The sequence below is a fragment of the Oryx dammah genome, unplaced genomic scaffold, assembly GCF_014754425.2.
Source record: "Oryx dammah isolate SB20612 unplaced genomic scaffold, SCBI_Odam_1.1 HiC_scaffold_14, whole genome shotgun sequence".
Taxonomy (NCBI): Eukaryota; Metazoa; Chordata; class Mammalia; order Artiodactyla; family Bovidae; genus Oryx; species Oryx dammah.
In genome coordinates this window covers 13,254,116-13,273,657 of record NW_024070198.1, presented here as the reverse complement: position 1 = coordinate 13,273,657, position 19,542 = coordinate 13,254,116, and the positions used below count along the sequence as shown (strand labels likewise).

The window sequence follows — 19,542 nt, the reverse complement described above, 5'->3', positions numbered from 1 at the left end:
CCTGGAGTTTACTCAAACTCATGTCCACTGAGTCGGTGATGCCATCCAACCATCTCATCCTGTCGTCCCCTTTCCCTCCCACCTTCAATCTTTCCCAGCATCAGGGTCTTTTCAAAGGAGTCAGTTCCTTGCATCAGGTGGCCAAAGTATTGGAATTTCAGCTTCAACATCAGTCCTTCCAATGAACATTCAGGACTGATCTCCTTTAGGTTGGACTGGTTGGATCTCCTTGCAGTCCAAGGGACTCTTAAGAGTATTCTCCAACACCACAGTTCAAAAGCATCAATTCTTCGGTGCTCAGCTTTCTTCACAGTCCAACTCATGTACATCCATACATGACCACTGGAAAAACCATAGCCGTGAACTGACGGACCTTTGCTGACAAAGCAATAGCTCTGCTTTTCAATATGCTGTCTAGGTTGGTCATAACTTTTCTTTCAAGGAGTAAGCGTCTTTTTATCTCATGGCTGCAGTCACCATTTGCAGTGATTTTGGAACCCCAAAAAATAAAGTCTCTCACTGTTTCCTCATCTATTTGCCATGAAGTGATGGGACCCTATGCCATGATCTTAGTTTTCTGAATGCTGAGCTTTAAGTCAACTTTTTCACTCTCCTCTTTCACTTTCATCAAGAGGCTCTTTAGTTCCTCTTCACTTTCTGCCATAAGGGTGGTGTCATCTGCATATCTGAGGTTATTGTTATTTCTCCCGGCAATCTTGATTCCAGCTTGTGCTTCATCCAGCCCAGCGTTTCTCATGATGTACTCTGCACAGAAATTAAATAAGCAGGGTAACAATATATAGCCTTGATGTACTCCTTTTGCTATTTGGAACGAGTCTGTTGTTCCATGTCCAGTTCTAACTGTTGCTTCCTGACCTGCATATAGGTTTCTCAAGAGCCAGGTCAGGTGGTCTGGTATTCCCATTTCTATCAGAATTTTACACAGTTTATTGTGATCCACACTGTCAAAGGCTTTGGCATAGTCAATAAAGCAGAAATAGATGCTTTCCTGGAACTCTCTTGCTTTTTCGATGATCCATACTACGAGTATCCATACTCATAGTACAAGTAGTATGTTAATACAATAGATTATATATGTATACTTTTTAATTGCTGAATATCACAGAACTCAGTATTTTAAAAAGTAAACTCTAGACTGATATATTTAAATTTTGGAAACAAAAACAGAACTGTGAATTACATATAGTATATATAAAAGCATTAAACAGAGACTGGAAGAACATAAACCCACTTATAGGATAGTGAACTGGGTATGGGAGAAGATATGGGACTGGGGGATAATGGCCAAAGGGGACTTTATCTGTACTGTTTCTGCTTTTTATATAGAGAGGGAAGCAAATACAACTAATTGCTAATGGTTCTTAACTCCAGATATTGTTCTGTAAATGTCAAAATGGGATTGTAATATGATTGAGGAAAGATGCCAAAGAGAGTGAAAAGCTGCTTTAGTGGAAGCTAGAGACGGTTTATAACTCAGAAGGTAATACAGCTCAGTCCTATGAGGACATCTACAACCTCTAAAGAGATGTCCGTGTGGTCGGTAACATCCTGTGAGATGGGGTTCTAACTCACTTGCTACTGCAGGAGGACTCTGGGGAGCAGATTATTCTTCCATTGTTCTTCCCATCTGACTGTTCTGGGGAGAATGACTCCGTTCCTTGCCTACTCACCATGTGCTATTAAGTGATGCAAAACAACCTCAACAAATTCCTAAGTGTTCAATATGAAAGGGGTATACAAAATTCAAGTTTCCAGAAGCATCTCTCACCAGGCTTTAAACCTGAGGTCCATTCCTGAGGTTTGTTTATAGTATTCTTTGTATTCTCTATACATTTAACCCTCATTTTGAGAAGTAAAAGAGAAAATGAGAAGTATAATGGTGACAGAGTAGACATAACAGACTTCTTAAAAAAGTATGGCAATGAAAGAAAGAAGAGAAAATAAGATTCAGAGAGCCTGATGTAAAGGGTTTGAATTTATGAATGGTTATAATTTCAGGGCAATGATTTGTGACCCCCAATCATTCATGATTTTAGAAAACCACCCCCTTTCCACCACTCTCAATTTAAAAGGTTCAAATGATAAATTTACATAAAACAGCTGCTTACTGTTTATAAAAATGAAAGGCAATCAAAATATGTATCTATATATACTCTTTCCAGCTGCAAATATGGCAAGAATAAAATTTATTAAGTAAACAATTGCTAAACTAGACTTATTCACAAAGGACAAGCAATTGAACTTCAGGTCTTAGTAAGCTGCTATTAATTAAAAAATCATGGAAGACAATGTATAAACTGAACATACCATCATATTTGTAAATATTATCTTTATTTTATTTGACATTTGTGGAACACAAACCTCACTAGAATTAAAGCTTCACAAAAGTATTTCTGCTTATGTTCGCTACCACCATATACTGAGGGCTTAGAATGGTACTGGGCAAATAGATCAATACTTATCAAATCAATTCAATGAATACAAATTTAATAAACTATTAAAATATACCTAATCTTAACCCAGAAGAGAAACAATATATGTTATATACATTTCCTTAATCTTCTCAAGGATAGAACTTGTACTGAAGAAATAAACATAAAGGCAAGTTTCTGAAGTAAATTCTGTAGCTCAAAAATTGCCACCCAAAGACCAAGCTAGGGGGAAGCCAAATTCAAGCAAGAATTCTGGGTCCTAACAGGTTGACATATTTTAGTCTCTTGAACTTGTCAGTATTCCTCAAATGAACCCATCAAGTATCTTTGTGTTCAACTTGCAGGGGGCTAGCCCAGATTAAGATGATAGTAAATAGAAAGGAGATGGGGGAGGGGTGTGTGTGTGTGTGTGTAAATTGCTAATTGATTGGTTACATTAGAATTTTTTTTTTTATTAGAATTTTTTTTAAAAAATATTAATTTATTTGGCTGGATTGGGTCTTAGCCCAATGCACACAGGCTTCTCTCTAGTTCCGGCACTCAGGCTTCCTTGCCCTGTGGCATGTGGGATCTTAAGTTTCCCCAACAGAGATCAAACACACGTCCCCTGCGCTGGAAGGCAAACTCCCAATCACTGCACCACCAGGGAAATCCCGGTTATACCAGGATCTTAAGTACCTTCTGTGTGCCTAACATACGAATGGCATTTTATTGTTGTATAAAATACAACAGAGAGCCTGTACAAGAACAACAACAAAGTACTTATACTTGTTCTCATTTATATAGTCCGTGAAGTAGGACATTACCATTTTTTAAAGATGATGTAGAACCTCAGAATTTAAATCCAAAGTCATATAGCCAGTAAGTGGCAAAAAGAGAATTTCAAGATTTCTGTCCAAGCTTACCTCACTAACAAGTACTATCCCTTATCATGAAATAATCACTTAGGGTTTAGGGTAGTGGGAATTCCCTGGTGGTCCAGTGGTTAGAACTCTGCTTCCACTGCAGGAGGCCCAGATTCAATCCCTAGTTGGGGAACTAAGATCCCTCAAGCCGTGTGGCACTACCAAAAAAAAAAAAAAACCCTTTAAAAGTGATTTTCAACCACAACAGACATCTGAAAAGCTTTTGAAAATACCCATGCTCAGGCCCTATTCTCCAGAAATCTGTGAACTAATTGGTCGTGGGCAGAATCAGGCATCTATCCATATGTTAAAATACTCCTCAGGTGATTCCAACAGGGGGCCAGGTTGCAAAATGATTTTTGAATATCATCTTAAGAGATATGTCAAAAAGGTAGAGAAGATGAGGGAGGCCAGTATTATAGTCACCTGTTTCAGTATATGCAGCCAGAATTTCCAAGTTTCTGTCGAGACAATTGTAAATGTCTTGCTGGCACTCCCTGGGTTTTTTACTTTTATGGAAATCTCCAAAGCCAGATCAGCTTTTGGACACAAAAGTCAACTACATATAAGTGGAAAGCAGCAGGCCCTCTGAGGGGGTAAAAATTAATTACAAAATACCCAGCACCAAAATAGGGTCTTTGATTAGAATTGGCAGTGGCAGAAAATGGTATCCTCTGGGCATATTTCAGTTGTCCTATGTAACTTGCCAGTATAGTAAATTATTAGAACACTACAGAACTGGAGAGAATAACAAAAAGTTCATCCATTTGTTCATAAAAGTATTTACTGATGACTTGCTTTGTACAGGGGGTTGTAGAATTTGAAATAATGACTTCTGCCTTCCAGGAGCTTGTAAACTACTTATATAAAAAGGGAGTAGTCAATACAACTTGATCTGAATGCTCTCCTAGAACAAGGGTTGGATTAATCACTGGGTCACCCCAACTGAAAAAAGTCAGTACCATGATTTCTAGACGGGGGAGCCTGGTAGGCTACAGTCCAGGGGGTCGCAAAGTCGGACACGACTGAGCGACTTCACTTTCACTTTTCACTTTCATGCACTGGAGAAGGAAATGGCAACCCACTCCAGTATTCTTGCCTGGAGAATCCCAGGGACGGGGGAGCCTGGTGGGCTGCCGTCTATGGGGTCGCACAGAGTCATACACGACTGAAGCGACTTAGCAGCAGCAGCAGCAGCAGCCGTCCCAAAATTCTAAGCTCCAAAGGAAATGTCTGTCACTCTGGAAGAAGAGGTACTCTTGAGTGATTTGTGTTCTGGGTGTGTTCCAAGCATAATTTCATTGGGTATAATTTCATTTAAGGGAGCCTCTTCATTTAACACTCTCCAGTTGGATTTGTTCTCAGTATAGAGCTATATCACATGCTGAAGTGGGTAGCGAGTGGTCTACTGAGAGTTGTAGGCAACGAAAACATACATTACCCAATAGCATTGGCGTTGCCAGGAAGTTATGTCTTTAGTGGAAAATGTGGAGTAAGGGTCTACAGAAACTCGTGGTAGAACCCAGAGACTAGAATTTCAACAGCAGAGGGCTCTGCAGCCGATTTCACATAAAATTTTACCGACCGGAGCCCCCCACAGGAACTTGCCCCATGACAAGATGAAACTTTCTCAGGGAACTCAACGCATGGTAAAATACGCGAAATGTTCAGGGTTGGATTTATGTGTTTCCCATAACCTCTACTCTGGTCTGACCGTTCAAGTCCCTTGCGGATACTCTTGACCTTATAGTTTGGGGTTGGGGATGCGGAGGAAGGAAGAATGAAGTTTGCCTATGAAGCTTTCCAAACGAATGCTTATTTTTCCTCGGCTTTTGGAAAGAGTTAAAATTGGAGGAGGATCATTCCTCATAAAATTAGTTTGGCTCTTCTTGCCAGTGACATCTCGGACAAACACGTTACAACACAGTTTGGGGGGGAGGGGAGGAGAAGAGTGAGAAAAAGAAACTAATTCTCTGGGTTCATAGAAGGCCGTCTCACTTCGCAAAGGCGTTCCGACGAAGCTAGACGCCACTCCTTAACTAAGTTTCGCTTTAAGTCTACGCATCCAGGCCGCCCGCTCCGTCCTCCCGCAAGTAGGGACTCCGAACTTTCGGCCCCTCGCCCGGCCCCCAGGCCGTAGAACTCCTCCCGGCACGCTGGGCTCCGCTCCGAAGAGCCCCGAGGCCGGGCGCGGCAGGGCCGGAAAGAGGGTCCGCTCGCGTCCTCCCCAAAGGCTGCCCGTACCTGTCCAGCATCTGCTGTAGGGCTTGGTCCGGCATCTTCGGCGGAGCCGGCGCACTCGCCTCTCCGGTGAGCCCGGTCAGGGCCGGGCCCAGGACAATAGCACTGAGAGGCGGCGGAGTAGGCCTCAGTCCTGCGGCAGCCGCGAACCCGCCACCCAGCCTCCCGGGGCGGCTCCGCGAGCCCGGCGGTGGCGGTGCGCGGCCCGCGGGCGTCCGGAGGAGGCAGTGGGGAGCGAGGAGGAGGAGCCTAGGGCGGGGAGACGGCAATCGCGGCCGGGGTTCCTGCCCGTCGGCCCGGGGTTCCGGTCCATGGACCGCGGGCGCCGAGTTGCTGCCGGCGGAGGAGCTACCTCTGTGAGGTAAGAGTCACCGCCTCCGTGCGCGCTGGGGTCACGACGCAAGGCGGCCCAGAGCAGCCTGGGAGATGTAGTCCTCGGACCGTCCCCGCTAGAGGCTGCACAGCCCGCCCGGACCACCGCCGCCGCGCCCGCCGCCGCTCGGCCGGCGCCCTCCCGTTTCCTTCCTCCAGGGGGAAAAATGTCCTGCGGGCCGCTTTCCAGGAAGCAGCAGGATGTGCCGCTCCACTGTCAGTAGCATCAAGGTCAGCTCTCCCTGCCTGTTTTCTCTCAGCTCTGGTGCTCAGGTGGGACCGAGCCAGGTGAGGGGTGGGATCTAAAGGGCCATTTCTCGGCAGGGTCTCCAGCCCCGGCCGCGGCGTCGGGGTGGGCCGTGGCGGGGGTGGGGATGGCAGAAAGCGTCTTCGGAAGCCCTCAGCGCTGGGGCCAGCCTCTGCGGCGTCTGAGCCCGTTTTGGGGAGTTACACAACCCCCGCAAGGGGTCGGATGCTCTAGTGCGTGAGGTTATTCCTGAGGGGTCGGAAGGGCAGGGGCTGCCTTGACCAGATGGTTCCCACCCGAACCTCTCAGTGTATGTTTCTCGGGGCGGGGGGAGAGGGGTGGGGTGTGTGTGTGTGTGTGTGTGTGTACGTGTGCGTGTGTGTGTACGTGTGCGTGTGTGTGTGTGTCGGGGGGAGATTATTCCCTCCCTCTCTAGGAACCTTCTAAAATGTGCCTGGGCTTTCAAGGGCTTGCCGATAGTCTCCAAATGGAACATGGTCGTGAATAAACAGCTCTTGCTTACTCAGCTGTGGGTTGTCAGGGGTGTTTGTTTCTCTGGCTGCTGCTGGTCAGTGTTAACCATTTCTAGTCGCCTTGACACCTCCAAGCAGGTGGATGTGTGTGGAGGAGAGATCAAAAGGAAAAAATCATAAATCGCTCGTTGAAGTTATTCTCTGACGCTCTAGGGACAGCTTTGGCGGGAGGAAAAGAACTGTTGGCTAAAAGGAAGGAGTCTTTTGGACGACCTGTGGCGTTCTCTAGTGCTGTGATTGATAGAACGTTTAGTAGTTTTCCCCTGATTATGCCTAATTTCTGCCGCAAGATGTTTGGTTTTTCTTTACATTAAAATGTGTTTTTAAAGTTCTTTTAATTTTTACCCAGAATTTTGCAATCAGCTCTTAATTTCTTGCTTACAGTCTGCTTCCTGAATATATTTGAACTAGAGTGTACATCGCCAGGAAGAAAAATAAAAATAACATGTGACCAGAAGTTATTTGGCCTCTGATTTCTGAAAGATGCTTTTATGAAAGACTTTGGGAATTTACATGACTAATTATAATTAATGCTTTACCCTTTTCTCATGAAATGAGAAGCAGGCCCATGACAGGGGAGGGAAATAAGTAATTTATTAAGGCATTTGAGATTTTAAATTCCTATTTATTACTACTCCTACTGGGTAAGTCTTCTCTTACTGTGTGTTTATCTGTTAAAGCAATTGTCAGCCAGAAGGAGATGGATACACACATTCTGCTCAAAAAACAGAATTTTATTCTAGCATATTGATTGCATAGGTTAGAGCAGACTCCATTTAATTTTATGACTTACCTTAAAAGGAATTTTCACCTCATCTTAGAATTTCTGTTTGAACTTCAAACTGGAAAGTAATGTGGTACAGTTCTATTGCTAGCAAAGTGGTATGCAGATTATCCTTTTTTTAAAAAAAATTATATTAGCATTTTCATGAAAATTCTGCTTCCTGGCTGTGTCAAAAATCCTTTGAAATAGGGAAAAAACTTTGTTACTCACCTTAAGACTGATTAGGGGAAAATGAAGCAATTAGCACCTGACCTAGTAATCCCACTCCTCGGTATCTACCCAAGAGGAATAAAGATAGATATCTACACCAAGACTTGTATGCCAACATTCAAAGCAGCATTATTCCTAGTAGCCAAAAAGTGGAAACAACCCAAGTATCCATCAACTGATGAATGGATAAACCAGTAAATCTGCCTGCAGTGCAGGAGACACAGTTTTGATACCTGAGTCCAGACGATTCCCTGGAGAAGGAGAAATGGCAACCTATTTCATTATTCTTGCCAGGAGAATCCCATGGACAGAGGAACCTGGGGGGAGCTACAATCTGAAGGGTTGCAAACAGTCGGACGTGACTGAAGTGACTGAGCATGTACACGTGCACACCCAAAATGTTATTAGCTGACAACAAGGAGTGAAGTTCTAATACATGTGACAATATGGATAAATCTTGAAAACATGTTAAGTGAAAGGAGCTAGTCACAAAACACATATTGTATGATTCCATTTATATTAAATGTTAAGAATAAGTTCATAGAGACAAAGTAGATTAGTGGTTGCCAAAAGCTGGAGGGGCTGGAGAGAAACGGAGAGAGATTGCTAAAGGGCATGATGTTTCTTTTGGGGCTGATGAAAATGTTCCAGGGTTAGAGTGGTGATGACTACACAGCTTTGTAAATTATATTGCAAAAATAATATAAAACAGATTTAGATTCTGGTGATGGTGACACAAATCTGTAAACAGACTTAAAAAATTTAATATGAGTTAATTTTATAGTATGTAAATTGTTGTTGTTTGGTTGCTAAGTTATGTCCAACTCTTTTACGATCCCATGGACTATGGCCCACCAGGCTCTTCGGTCCTTGGAATTTTCCAGGCAAGAATACTGGGGTGGGTTGCCATTTCCTACTCCAGGGTATCTTCCCATCACAGGGATCGAACCTCCGTCTCTTGGGTCTTGTGCATCTCCTGCGCTGGCAGGCAGATTCTTTACCACTAGCCCCACTGTTTGTCAACTTGATTTTCCTTGGCTTTAGGATTTTCAAATTAGAATAACTGGAATCATAATTTAGTCTGATTTTGAAGTAAAAAGTTCTTAATTGCTTAGATCTCAGTTTGACCCCCTCCAAATAAAAAGTTGAAATGCACCTACCTATTTTACATAGAGTTAAAGATTTATGGTAAATGATATTTAACCAAGAGATTAATAGCATGACCACAAAAACAGCATGACCACAAAAATATTTTCCTCAATGTTATGTTTTGAAATATAAATTAATCTACTGAAGATATTTAAAGATTCTCCCAACCTTGGAGGATTAGGATCGATAATGTAGAGTTATCCTAAAGAGTTATGAAATGTATTAATAATTTTATAATAGATTTAGAAATACCTGAGTATAGAACTATAGGAAATTTGAAGTAGTATATTACTTTAATGTTCTCCCCTGACACTTGTTTTGAACTGTCTGCCAAGGGATCCTAGAGATATTCCAAAGAAATAATATAAAACATCCAGGTGTCCTCCAAGGAGAATTGTCAATTGCTAAATTTGCTGATAAACTGCTGGTTGAGTCCACATTGCAGGTTACAGAATATTCTTCATTAATTTATTTAGTAGACATTTACAGAGTATTTATGATGTGCTTGGGTACTCTAGTCACAAATTAACCAATGACTACCCTTTAAGAACAAAGGAAAGCTATGACAAACCTAGACAGCGTGTTGAAAATCAGAGACATTACTTTGCTGACAGAGGTCCATATAGTCAAGGCTGTGGTCTTCCAAGTGGTCATGTGCAGTTGTGAGAGCTGGACTGTAAAGAAGGCAAAGCACCAAAGAATTGATGCCTTCACACTGTGGTGCTAGAGAAGACTTCTGAGAGTCCCTTGGACAACAAGGAGACCAAACCAGTCAATCTTATGGAAAGTCAACCCTGAATACTCATTGGAAGGACTGACGCTGAGGCTGAGGCTCCAGGATTTTGGCTACCTGATGCAAAGAGCCCACTCATTGGGAAAGACCCTGGTGCTGGGAAAGATTGAGGGCAGAAGGAAAAGAGGGCATCAGAGAATGAGATGGCCTGATGTCATCATTGATGCAATGGACATGAATTTGGGCAAACTTCAGGAGATGGTGAGGGACAGGGAGGCCTGGTGTGCTTCAGTCCATGGGGTCACAAAGAGTTGAACACAACTAGGTGACTGAACAACAACAGAGAACGTACAAACTACCTAACGATACTTAGATTTAAAAAAGTAACCAGACCGCTTACATGCGAAATACTGCATGAGGATACATGGCAGTGTATGGTGAAGTGCCAAGTGAGTGGCCTAGAAATACAAAGTGAGGCAGCAGTTTAGAAGAGACTGTTGTGGGTTGGTGAGTTAGAGAGCTTTGTGAAACAAGGGAAATTTAGGCTCTACCTTGTAGCAATAGAAGGAATTAGGTAGGTAAAGAGGTGGGAAAGGATTTTGGGTTTTAGCTAAAGATGAAAACATGTGGAGAGGAATTAACCTGTGTAAATGGCACAGTACCTCTCTTTTGAGCAAGAGTGAAAAATATGGTTGGTTGGTTAAGTACGGAATAGTTAAAAGGCCTCGAAGCCATTAATTCTTTTGACAAGTATTTATTGAACAAGCAATATTTATGTGACAGGCACTAAGCCAGGCACTGAAGATACTACTGGACAAAGACATAGCAACCCACTCCAGTATTCTTGCCTGATCCCCTGGACAGAGGAGCCTGGCGGACTATAGTCAACGGGGTCACAAAGAGTCAGACACGACTTAGCAACTAAACAACAACTAAGCCAGGCACTGGAGGTACAATCCTGAGAAAAACAAGCACAGTTCCTACCTTTGTAGAGTTTACTCCTTATCGAGGGCAAGAGAGAGAATCATGTAAAGACAGTTTTTAGTTTGCAAATGTAGTACATGATGTTATTAGAGATAATAGCTAGGATTTTGACCTAAACAGGGCAATCAGAAAATATTTTCTCAAAGTGCTCATCATGCTAAAGCCTGAGGAAGAGCAAGAGTTAATCGGACAAAGGGAGGAGGGAAGAGCATCCCAAACCAAAGAACAGCTTGTGCAAATACCCTAAGAAGGAAGAGTCTTGTGATAAAGAATAGAAATGGAAACAAAAAGGGGGCTTGGGGCAAAATGGGACCAGAAAGGTCAGTCAAGTGACAGACTCTGAAGAGCTTTATAAGCCAATTTAAGGAATTTTGCCTTTATCCTAGAAGCCTCTGGGAAGAGGAGTTTAGACATTCTGTAGGAAATGGAGAGTTAATTTGTAGTGGTTCCCAAACCTGCTGTGAATCAGTGAATTTACCCTGGAAATTCTGACGCATGTGCCTTGTAGTTGTCCCCCTAAGTGATTACTAGACCAGTGGTGTCTCTGCAGAAATACCACAGTGGTTGAGAGCCTCAGCTCAAACCTACATTTGAATCTTAGCATTGCCACTCAGGGGCTCAGTTTTGGGTGGGTTTCTGAATAAGCCACAGTTTCCTCATCTTCGGGAGAATTACAGTAACTACCTCACTGGGTTACGGGGAGGATTAAGTGAGAAAATCCATTTAAATTGTTCAGGACAATGCTGGGCACATAGTTAAGAACTCCCTTGATATTAGCTTTTAATTATTACTAAAAATTCTCAAGTCAAGGTAACAGTGATTTAGGGGGATTAATTTTGCAGTGGTATGCAGAGTGGTTTGGGAACAAAGGCAAGTTAGGACTGGCCTAGATTTCAGTAACTTAGCCATGGTCTGTAACTATTTCAGAAGTTTGCTTTAACACAGCTATAAGTTCTTGAAGAGCCTTATATAGGCTAAGTAGTTTTCAAATAGATAATGTTCCTGGGCCTCTTAAAGGACTTGTATAGGGACACCTTGATCTCTAGAATATATTTTACTGAGCATCTATAGGATTTGTTTGAATTGACCTTTTCTTAATTCTGGACAGAGGCTTCACTGGCCACTTAGGACAATCTAAAACCTGTCTATCTTCATTTGCTATGCATAGAATAGAATTTTAACATCTTATATCAACTCTAGTGAAAAAGATATTTACAAAAGGTGATTGATTTTACAAAAAAATCATCATCCATTAATTAGTCTTTTCTTCCTCCTCGTAAATACTGTGGAAGAACCATTACTCTTCATTGTCCTTGCTTATACTCCTCTCTCCGGGTCACGTGTCCCTTGGATAAGTCAGGGGTGTGTCAAGAATAGGTAAAAGTCACAGGATGACACACCACATCTTCCTTCTTGTATCTTGTTCCAGGAGAATCAATTTTATGAGCAAATATATATATAAAGAATTATATTCTTTTTTAAAATAAACATGGATGTCATAGAGCAGCAGTTCTGCTGATAGTTGTCTTAGAGAAAAATACGTTACATGATTGAGCTGCAAGGTGAACCAGCCATTCATTTTTTACCTGAAAGACTAACAATAAACATTTTAAACTTTTGTGCTATTAAGAAAAAGAGAAGACTTTCATTCATTTAAGAATGGGAAAAAAATTTTGGAAATCATATATCTGAAAAATGACTTATATCTAGAACGTATAAAGATTTCTTGTAACTCAACAATAGAAAGGCAAATAACTCAATTAGAAAATGGACAAAGGATCTGAGTAGATATTTCTTCAAGATATACAAATGACCAGTAAGCACGTGAAGGAGATGCTCACAGACATTGGTCATTAGGGAAATGGAAATCAAAACCACAATGAAATACTACATCACTCTCCCCAGGATGACTATAAAAAAAAGATGAATGATAAATGATTAGTGGTAAGTGTCGCTGAGAAGTAAGGAAAGAAGCTCTCGTACACTGCTGATTGGAAGGTAAAATGGTGTAGCCATTTTGGAAAACAGTCTGGGATTTCCTCAAAAAGTTAAACATAATGTTTCCATTTAACCCCCAGGTATATGCCTAAGAGAAATGAAAACCTATGTCAACACTAAGACTTGCACACAAATGCTCATAGCAGCCTTATTCATCCTAGCCACAAAGTGTAGCAACCTCAATGCTTATCATTTATGGATAGGGAAAATGTGTCCATACAGTGAAATATTATTCAACAGTAAGGGATGAATTACTGTTACATGCTATAGCATGGACAAACCTGGAAAATACTGTGCTAAGTGAAATAAGCCAGTCCAAAAGAAAACATATTCTATGATCCCATTTATATGAAGTGTTCAGAATAGGTAAGTCTGTAGTGGCAGAAAGTAGATTAAATGGTTGCTGACAGTCGAGGGAGCTGGAGTTTTGAGGAGTGACAACTAAAGTGTGCAGGGATTTACACCTATTTTTGAGGTGAAGATATTCTAAAATTGATTGTAATGATGATTGCACAACTCTGTGAATATACACTTTAACTGAGTGAATTATTTGGTGTTTGACTTGTATCTCCCTAAAGCTGTTGCTTAATGTTGTTGTTCAGTTACCAAGTCGTATCTGACTCTTTGTGACCCCATGGGCTGCAGCATGCCAGGCTTCCCTGTCCTTCACTGTCTCCGTTGAGGTTGCTCAGATTCATGTCCGTTGAGTCAATGATGTCATCCAACCACCTCATCCTCTGTCACCTCCTTCTCTTGCCCTCATTCTTTCCCAGCATCAGGGTCTTTTCAAATGAGTCAGCTCTTCGCATCAGGTGGCCAAAGTATTGGAGCTTCAGCTTCAACATCAGTCCTTCCAATGAATATTCAGGCTTGTTATCCTTTAGGATTGACTGGCTTGATTTCCTTGCAGTCCAGCAGACTCTCAAGAGTCTTCTCCAACACCACAGTTTGAAAGCATTAATTCTTTGGTGCTAGCCTTCTTTGTGGTCCAACTCTCATATCCATACATGACTACTAGAAAAACCACAGCTTTAACCATATGGACCTTTGTTGGTAAGGTGATGTCTCTGCTTTTTAATGCACTACCTAGATTTGTCATAGCTTTTCTTCCAGGAGCAAACATCTTTAATTTCATGGCTTTAACTTCAGTCACCATCTGCAGTGATTTTGGAGCCCAAGAAATAAAATCTGTCACTGTTTCCACTTTTTCCTCATGTATTTGCCATGAAGTGATGGGACCAGATGCCATGATCTTCATTTTTTGAATGTTGAGTTTTAAGCCAGTTTTATCCTTCTCCTCTTTCACTTTCATCAAGAGGCTCTTCAGTTCCTCTTCACTTTCTGCCATAAGGGTGGTGTCATCTGCATATCTGAGGTTACTGATATTTCTCCCAGCAATCTTGATTCCAGCTTGTGCTCCATCCAGCCTGGCATTTCACATGATGCACTTTACATTGAAGTTAAATAATCAGGGTGACAGTGTGCAGCCTTGATGTACTCCTTTCCCAATTTGGAACCAGTCTGTTGTTCCATGTTCATTTGGAACATTGTTTCAACATTCTAACTGTTGCTTCCTGACCTACATACAGCTTTCTCAGGAGGCAGGTAAAGTGGTCGAATTTAAGAATTTTCCTTAAGAATTTTTAAGAATTTTAAGATTCTTTAAGAATGTCTTTAAGACTTTGCTACATTCTGTTGTGATCCACATAGTCAAAGACTTTAGTGTAGTCAATGAAGCAGAAGCAGATTTTTTTTTTTTTAATTTCCTTGCTTTTTCTATGGTCCAGTGGATGTTAGCCATTTGGTCTCTGGTTCCTCAGCCTTTTCTAAATCCAGCTTGTACATGTGGAAGTTCTTGGTTCATGTACCACTGAAGCCTAGTTTGAAGCATCTTGAGAATAATCTTACTGGCATGTGAAATGAGTGCAATTGTGTGGTAATTTGAACATTTTTTGGCATTGCCGTTCTTTGGGATTGGAATGAAAACAAACCTTTTCCAGTCCTGTGGCCATGGTTGTTTTCCAGATTTGCTGGCATATTGAGTGCAGCACTTTAACAGCATTATCTTTTAGCATTTGAAATAGTTCACCTGAATTCCACCACCTCCACTAGTTTTGTTCATAGTGATGCTTCCTAAGGCCCACTTAACTTCACAGGGGCATCCTTTTGTTGCTCCACGTAGCTGGAGGACATGCCTGGCACCTTGTTTGTCTCACTGCTGGTCCTCTTGAGTGTGTAAACCTTCACTGGATGCTGGGTGTTGATTAATGTACTGCCCAGCGGCCTGGACAAAGGCCCTGTTGGAGTTGCTGACAAGGGGGGTCTGGGGAAGGCTGGAGCCAGTCGATGTTGGAGGATGCCCAGGAGTGGAGAGCTCCCTGGTCTCACCTGGCTGCCCTGGGCCTGATCTGCTGCCCAGATGAATTATGATGGGCCACAGTGCTCAGTGTGCAGCCACCAGGCTGTTTAACATAGCAACAGGTGAACACTCTAAAATCCATTGTTAGTTGACTGATTTAATAACTTAGGACCTATCAATAGAACATAATATTATATAGCTGAGCTATTTCTATATAGGCCATAATGAAAAGTTGGCAGAGATATAGTATTCAGCAGTTAGGACTTTTTTGTTCCACAGAAATCACCTCTAGCTAACTCAGTCCCCCTTGGGGACATTTGTTAATGTCCGGAGACTTCTTTGATAGTTACACTAAGGATGCTCTTGGCATCCAACAAGTTGAGACCAGGGATTCTGCTGAACATATTGTAAGGCACAGAACAACCCCTCAGAGCAAAGATAATGTAGCTCAAGATGTCAACAGTGCTGAGGGTAAGAAGTGCTGAGCTAACTTAAGCAAAAGGCAATCTATTGGAAGGAATTGGGTGAGCTCACAGGATTGAAAGTAAGGCAGGAGAACCAGGCTGGAAGCAGTCAGGTAGCAGCCAGCACCGACCACCTTCTTGCAGGAACATTCCATGCTCTCATATGGGTTCAGCTCCCTCCAACTGTTTGTATTCTGCTCACAGATCAAAATCTGAGGAGGGAACATCTAATCAGTCTTCCTTGCCATTTGGCTAAAGGAAGGCAGTGTACCTTGAGTGGCGGCAATTCCTCAAAAGGAAGTCCATGCATTAGCAAGCACTTATTGAACATATGGTTATGATTCATGTACTGTCTAGGTGCTGGGAACAGGAGAACAAAAGAGACAAAAATGCTCTTATGGAGCTTATGTTCTTAGGATTCTAAATCAGGGAAAATCTTTAAGTAATAGCGTAAAGAAGGTTGAGTATTTGCCAAACACTAAGGCCAATAAAAAGACACATAGGACTTTTTTTTTAAGTATTACCTCTGGATAGTGAAACTGAATATTGGGAGAGGAACCTACTTTTCATTTTATTCCCTTTTGATGTTTTCATTTTTGCCAGGAGCCTGTATTTTATAGTTAAATTTTTTGAAATTAAATTAAAAAAATACTTGGTACAGGTGAAAGATGAGTAAAGACTTTTAAAAAGTCATAATATGGGGGGTTCCCTGGTGATCTAGTGGTTAGGATTCTGGGCTTTCACTGTCATGGCCTGGGTTCAGTCCCCGGTCAAGAGCTGAGATGCCTCAAGCTGTGTGGTCAAAAAATGTCACAATATTCCGATGGTTCTGTTTATTATGGAAAAACAGAAAGAAAGAGAAAATCTGACAAGAAAGTGTAGCCTGTAATCACTCAGCAAATATTTGTCAAACACCTACCTGCTTTAGGTCCTTTTTGGATAAGGTATAGTGTAAGTAAATAAACCATCAAACAGCAGCCACGTGTGAGGCACTCTGTGAGGTGCTGCATCTAGGAGGGTATTGGATTTGAAAAAGATCTGAGAGATGCTCTCAGTGAGTGCTTGTTGGCATTTACTTATGGAACACCTAATATGTGGACCCTTTACACACGCTATCCCAAATCCTAACAATGACCTTAACAGATAGATGGCTGTCTCTCCTGTATCACACAGAAGAGCGTGAACATTGGGAAGATGAACTCATAGCAAATAAGTGGCATAGCTGACTTTTGAATCCAGAGACATCTGACTTCACTGGAGAACAGTGTATGAGTATCAGTTCAGTTCAGTTCAGTCGCTCAGTTGTGTCCGACTCTTTGGGACCCCATGAACTGCGGCACGCCAGGCCTCCCTGTCCATCACCAACTCCCGGAGTTCACTCAAACCGATGTCCATCGAGTTGATGATGCCATCCAGCCATCTCATCCTCTGTCGTCCCCTTCTCCTCCTGCCCTCAGTCTTTCCCAGCATCAGGGTCTTTTCCAATTAGTCTGCTCTTCGCATCAGGTGGCCAAAGTATTGGAGTTTCAGCCTCAACATCAGTCCTTCCAATGAACAACCAGGACTGATCTCCTTTAGGATGGACTGGTTAGATCTCCTTGCAGTCCAAGAGACTCTCAATAGTCTTCTCCAACACCACAGTTCAAATAGGTGACTTTTGAATCCAGAGACATCTGACTCCACTGGAGAACAGAGTATGAGTATACAAATAGTGAAATAACAGTAAAGAAGAAAGTGACTGATTTTCAAGAGCAATCACAGATCCACCTATGATTAATCTTTGAAAAAATTCACAGATAGGTATCCCAGAAGCTCAGAGAAGGGAAAAGAAGTAGCTGCATGTTGGAGTGGTCTGGGCAAGCTTCCTAGTGGAGGAGTGGTTTGAACTGGGTCTTGAAGGAGGAGTATATGGATGTGTAAAAAGGCAGTGTGTGAGTTCTTACTAAATGCCTGCTTGAGTCTAGAAACATTTCACCTAATCCCCATGGTTCCATTTGCGAGGTGAGGAAACAGAGGCCTCCCCTTAGCCTCACTCCCCTGCAAGCAATAGGCAATTAATAGGCATTAATTTTTGGCAGTTTGATGGGTGTGAAGTGAAATTTCATTGTTATAGTCAAGTGTTTACTTCTATTTGATAGCTTCTGGGTTTTACCTCTTGAGTAAGATGAACTAATGATGGAAGAGAAAGTGTACATAATATACTAAAAGACCAGGATATACTCTTTGGGGAGAATAGATATTCAGCATAAGTAGTTTTCTTCTGTTAAAGCTTTTATGAATGTATTATAACTAATTGGATAGCCTACATCTGAAATCTCAACTTGATAAGTTTGAGAAAGTTCACCTATTCGTTTTATTCAGCATCATTTCTTGAGCTCCAACTGTGTACCAGGCACTGTAGAAAATGTTGGCGATACAAAGATGTGAAAGATACTTGTGTATTCGTGTCATCAGGTTGTCACGATTTAATGAAGAGACATATGGTCATCTGTTTACAATACATGGAAATCTCTTTCAGTCATCCTTCTCCCTCACCTCATCCCCCTACCCTTCAGTCAGTCATCAGGTATGCTCCGTTTATCTCCTAAATACTTCTCGAATCCATTTATTTGTTTCCATTGTCCCTCCCTTCACCCCAGTCCAGTTGCCTGTCATCTCTTACCTTGGACTATTTACTAGTCTCATTATCGATCTCCCCACCTATGCTTTCATCCCACTTCAATTGATTTGAAAATTGACCTCTCCAGTTTACTTTTTCTTCCTTTGATTTCCGAGCAGAATGACTTGTTTAGAAATGTAGAACTGATCGTGTTACCTGCTTGAAATCCTTCCCTGGCCTGTTTAAATCCTGGAGGGAAGGAGCCAGTAGAAAGCATAAATTTAGCGATTTGGAGAAAAGGGGAGTAATCCATAAATTATGCCTTTTAAGCTTCATGAGGGCAGGACAGGACCCTACCTGTTTTGTTCACTCTTGTACCCCCAGTTCCTTGCACAGAGCCTGGCCCTTGGCAGATGTTCAGTAAATATTTAGTGAATTTTTAAAAGGGAGAGACACTTCTAAGGCTAGAATGAACACCGAGATGTTTGGATGCCGAAGTATCAGTACAAACTCTTGATTTTATAGATACAGATACATAGATAAACACACACAGATGTGTGCATACATACTCTTTTGGCTGTATCTGCTGGTAGGGCCTAAGGCATTTACCTCCCCAAACCAATGAATATATCTAGTACTGTCTCTCATACAGGCAACAAGTGTTCTTTGGGGAAATGGCTAATTCTAGAGTGGCAGGAAAAGTACATCACCTGGGAACATCTACAGTGCCAGAAAGGAGGGATGTGTTCAGAAGATGATGGGGCCATGTCAACAGGGGCCTAGGGGTCAGCTTGATGGGGCCCCAATGGCCAAGTCAGGGACATTTTGAATAACCTTATACATAATGATAATGAATTAGGACCTATAGACTACAATACAAATCTATGAGTCTATGCTGATAAAAATAAATGAATAAATCAGGGGAGAAGGAAAAATTATTCCTTCTAGTGGCATTCCGGCTAATTAAAAGGGTTGATGAAAATAGCAACTCACCACTTGCAAACACTACAGGAATAATGGATACAGGCAAGAATCATTGATGGATGCTAAAATCAGTGGGTAAAAATATGTTGATAAACAGGATGTTCACATAGTCAGAAAGTCTTCCCAAAGATATTTAAGAAAAAGGAAAAAACAGTAGGTTTATAGTGGAGAAATCTGGCAGACAGTACCTTAACCAAGTGATCGAAGTTATCATCACCACCATGGGTCATGTCCACATAACCTTTCTTTTGAAAGGATGCATGTGATTTCTGTGATATTATTGCCCAAAATCCATGATATGAATTTGTTCATGAGGTAACATCAGATATACCAAAGTTGAGGATCATTCTACCAAGTAACTGGCTGCTGCTGCTGCTAAGTCGCTTCAGTTGTGTCCAACTCTGTGCGACCCCATAGACAGCAGCCCACCAGGCTCCCCCATCCCTGGGATTCCCCAGGCAAGAACACTGGAGTGGGTTGCCATTTCCTTCTCCAATGCATGAAAGTGAAAAGTGAAAGTGAAGTCG

The 19,542-nt window shown here is 41.9% G+C and overlaps 1 protein-coding gene across 1 annotated transcript in view; it reads right to left on the bottom strand.

The window, feature by feature from the left end:
• The window catches only part of MARCHF5 (membrane associated ring-CH-type finger 5), a 54,406-nt gene extending 48,450 nt beyond the window's left edge, over positions 1-5,956 (bottom strand). The window contains exon 1 of the mRNA XM_040254524.1: positions 5,603-5,956. Coding sequence (XP_040110458.1) covers positions 5,603-5,637 — 35 coding nt within the window. The 5' untranslated portion in view covers positions 5,638-5,956. The remainder of the gene's footprint in view (positions 1-5,602) is intronic.
• Between the last annotated feature and the right edge of the window lie 13,586 nt (positions 5,957-19,542).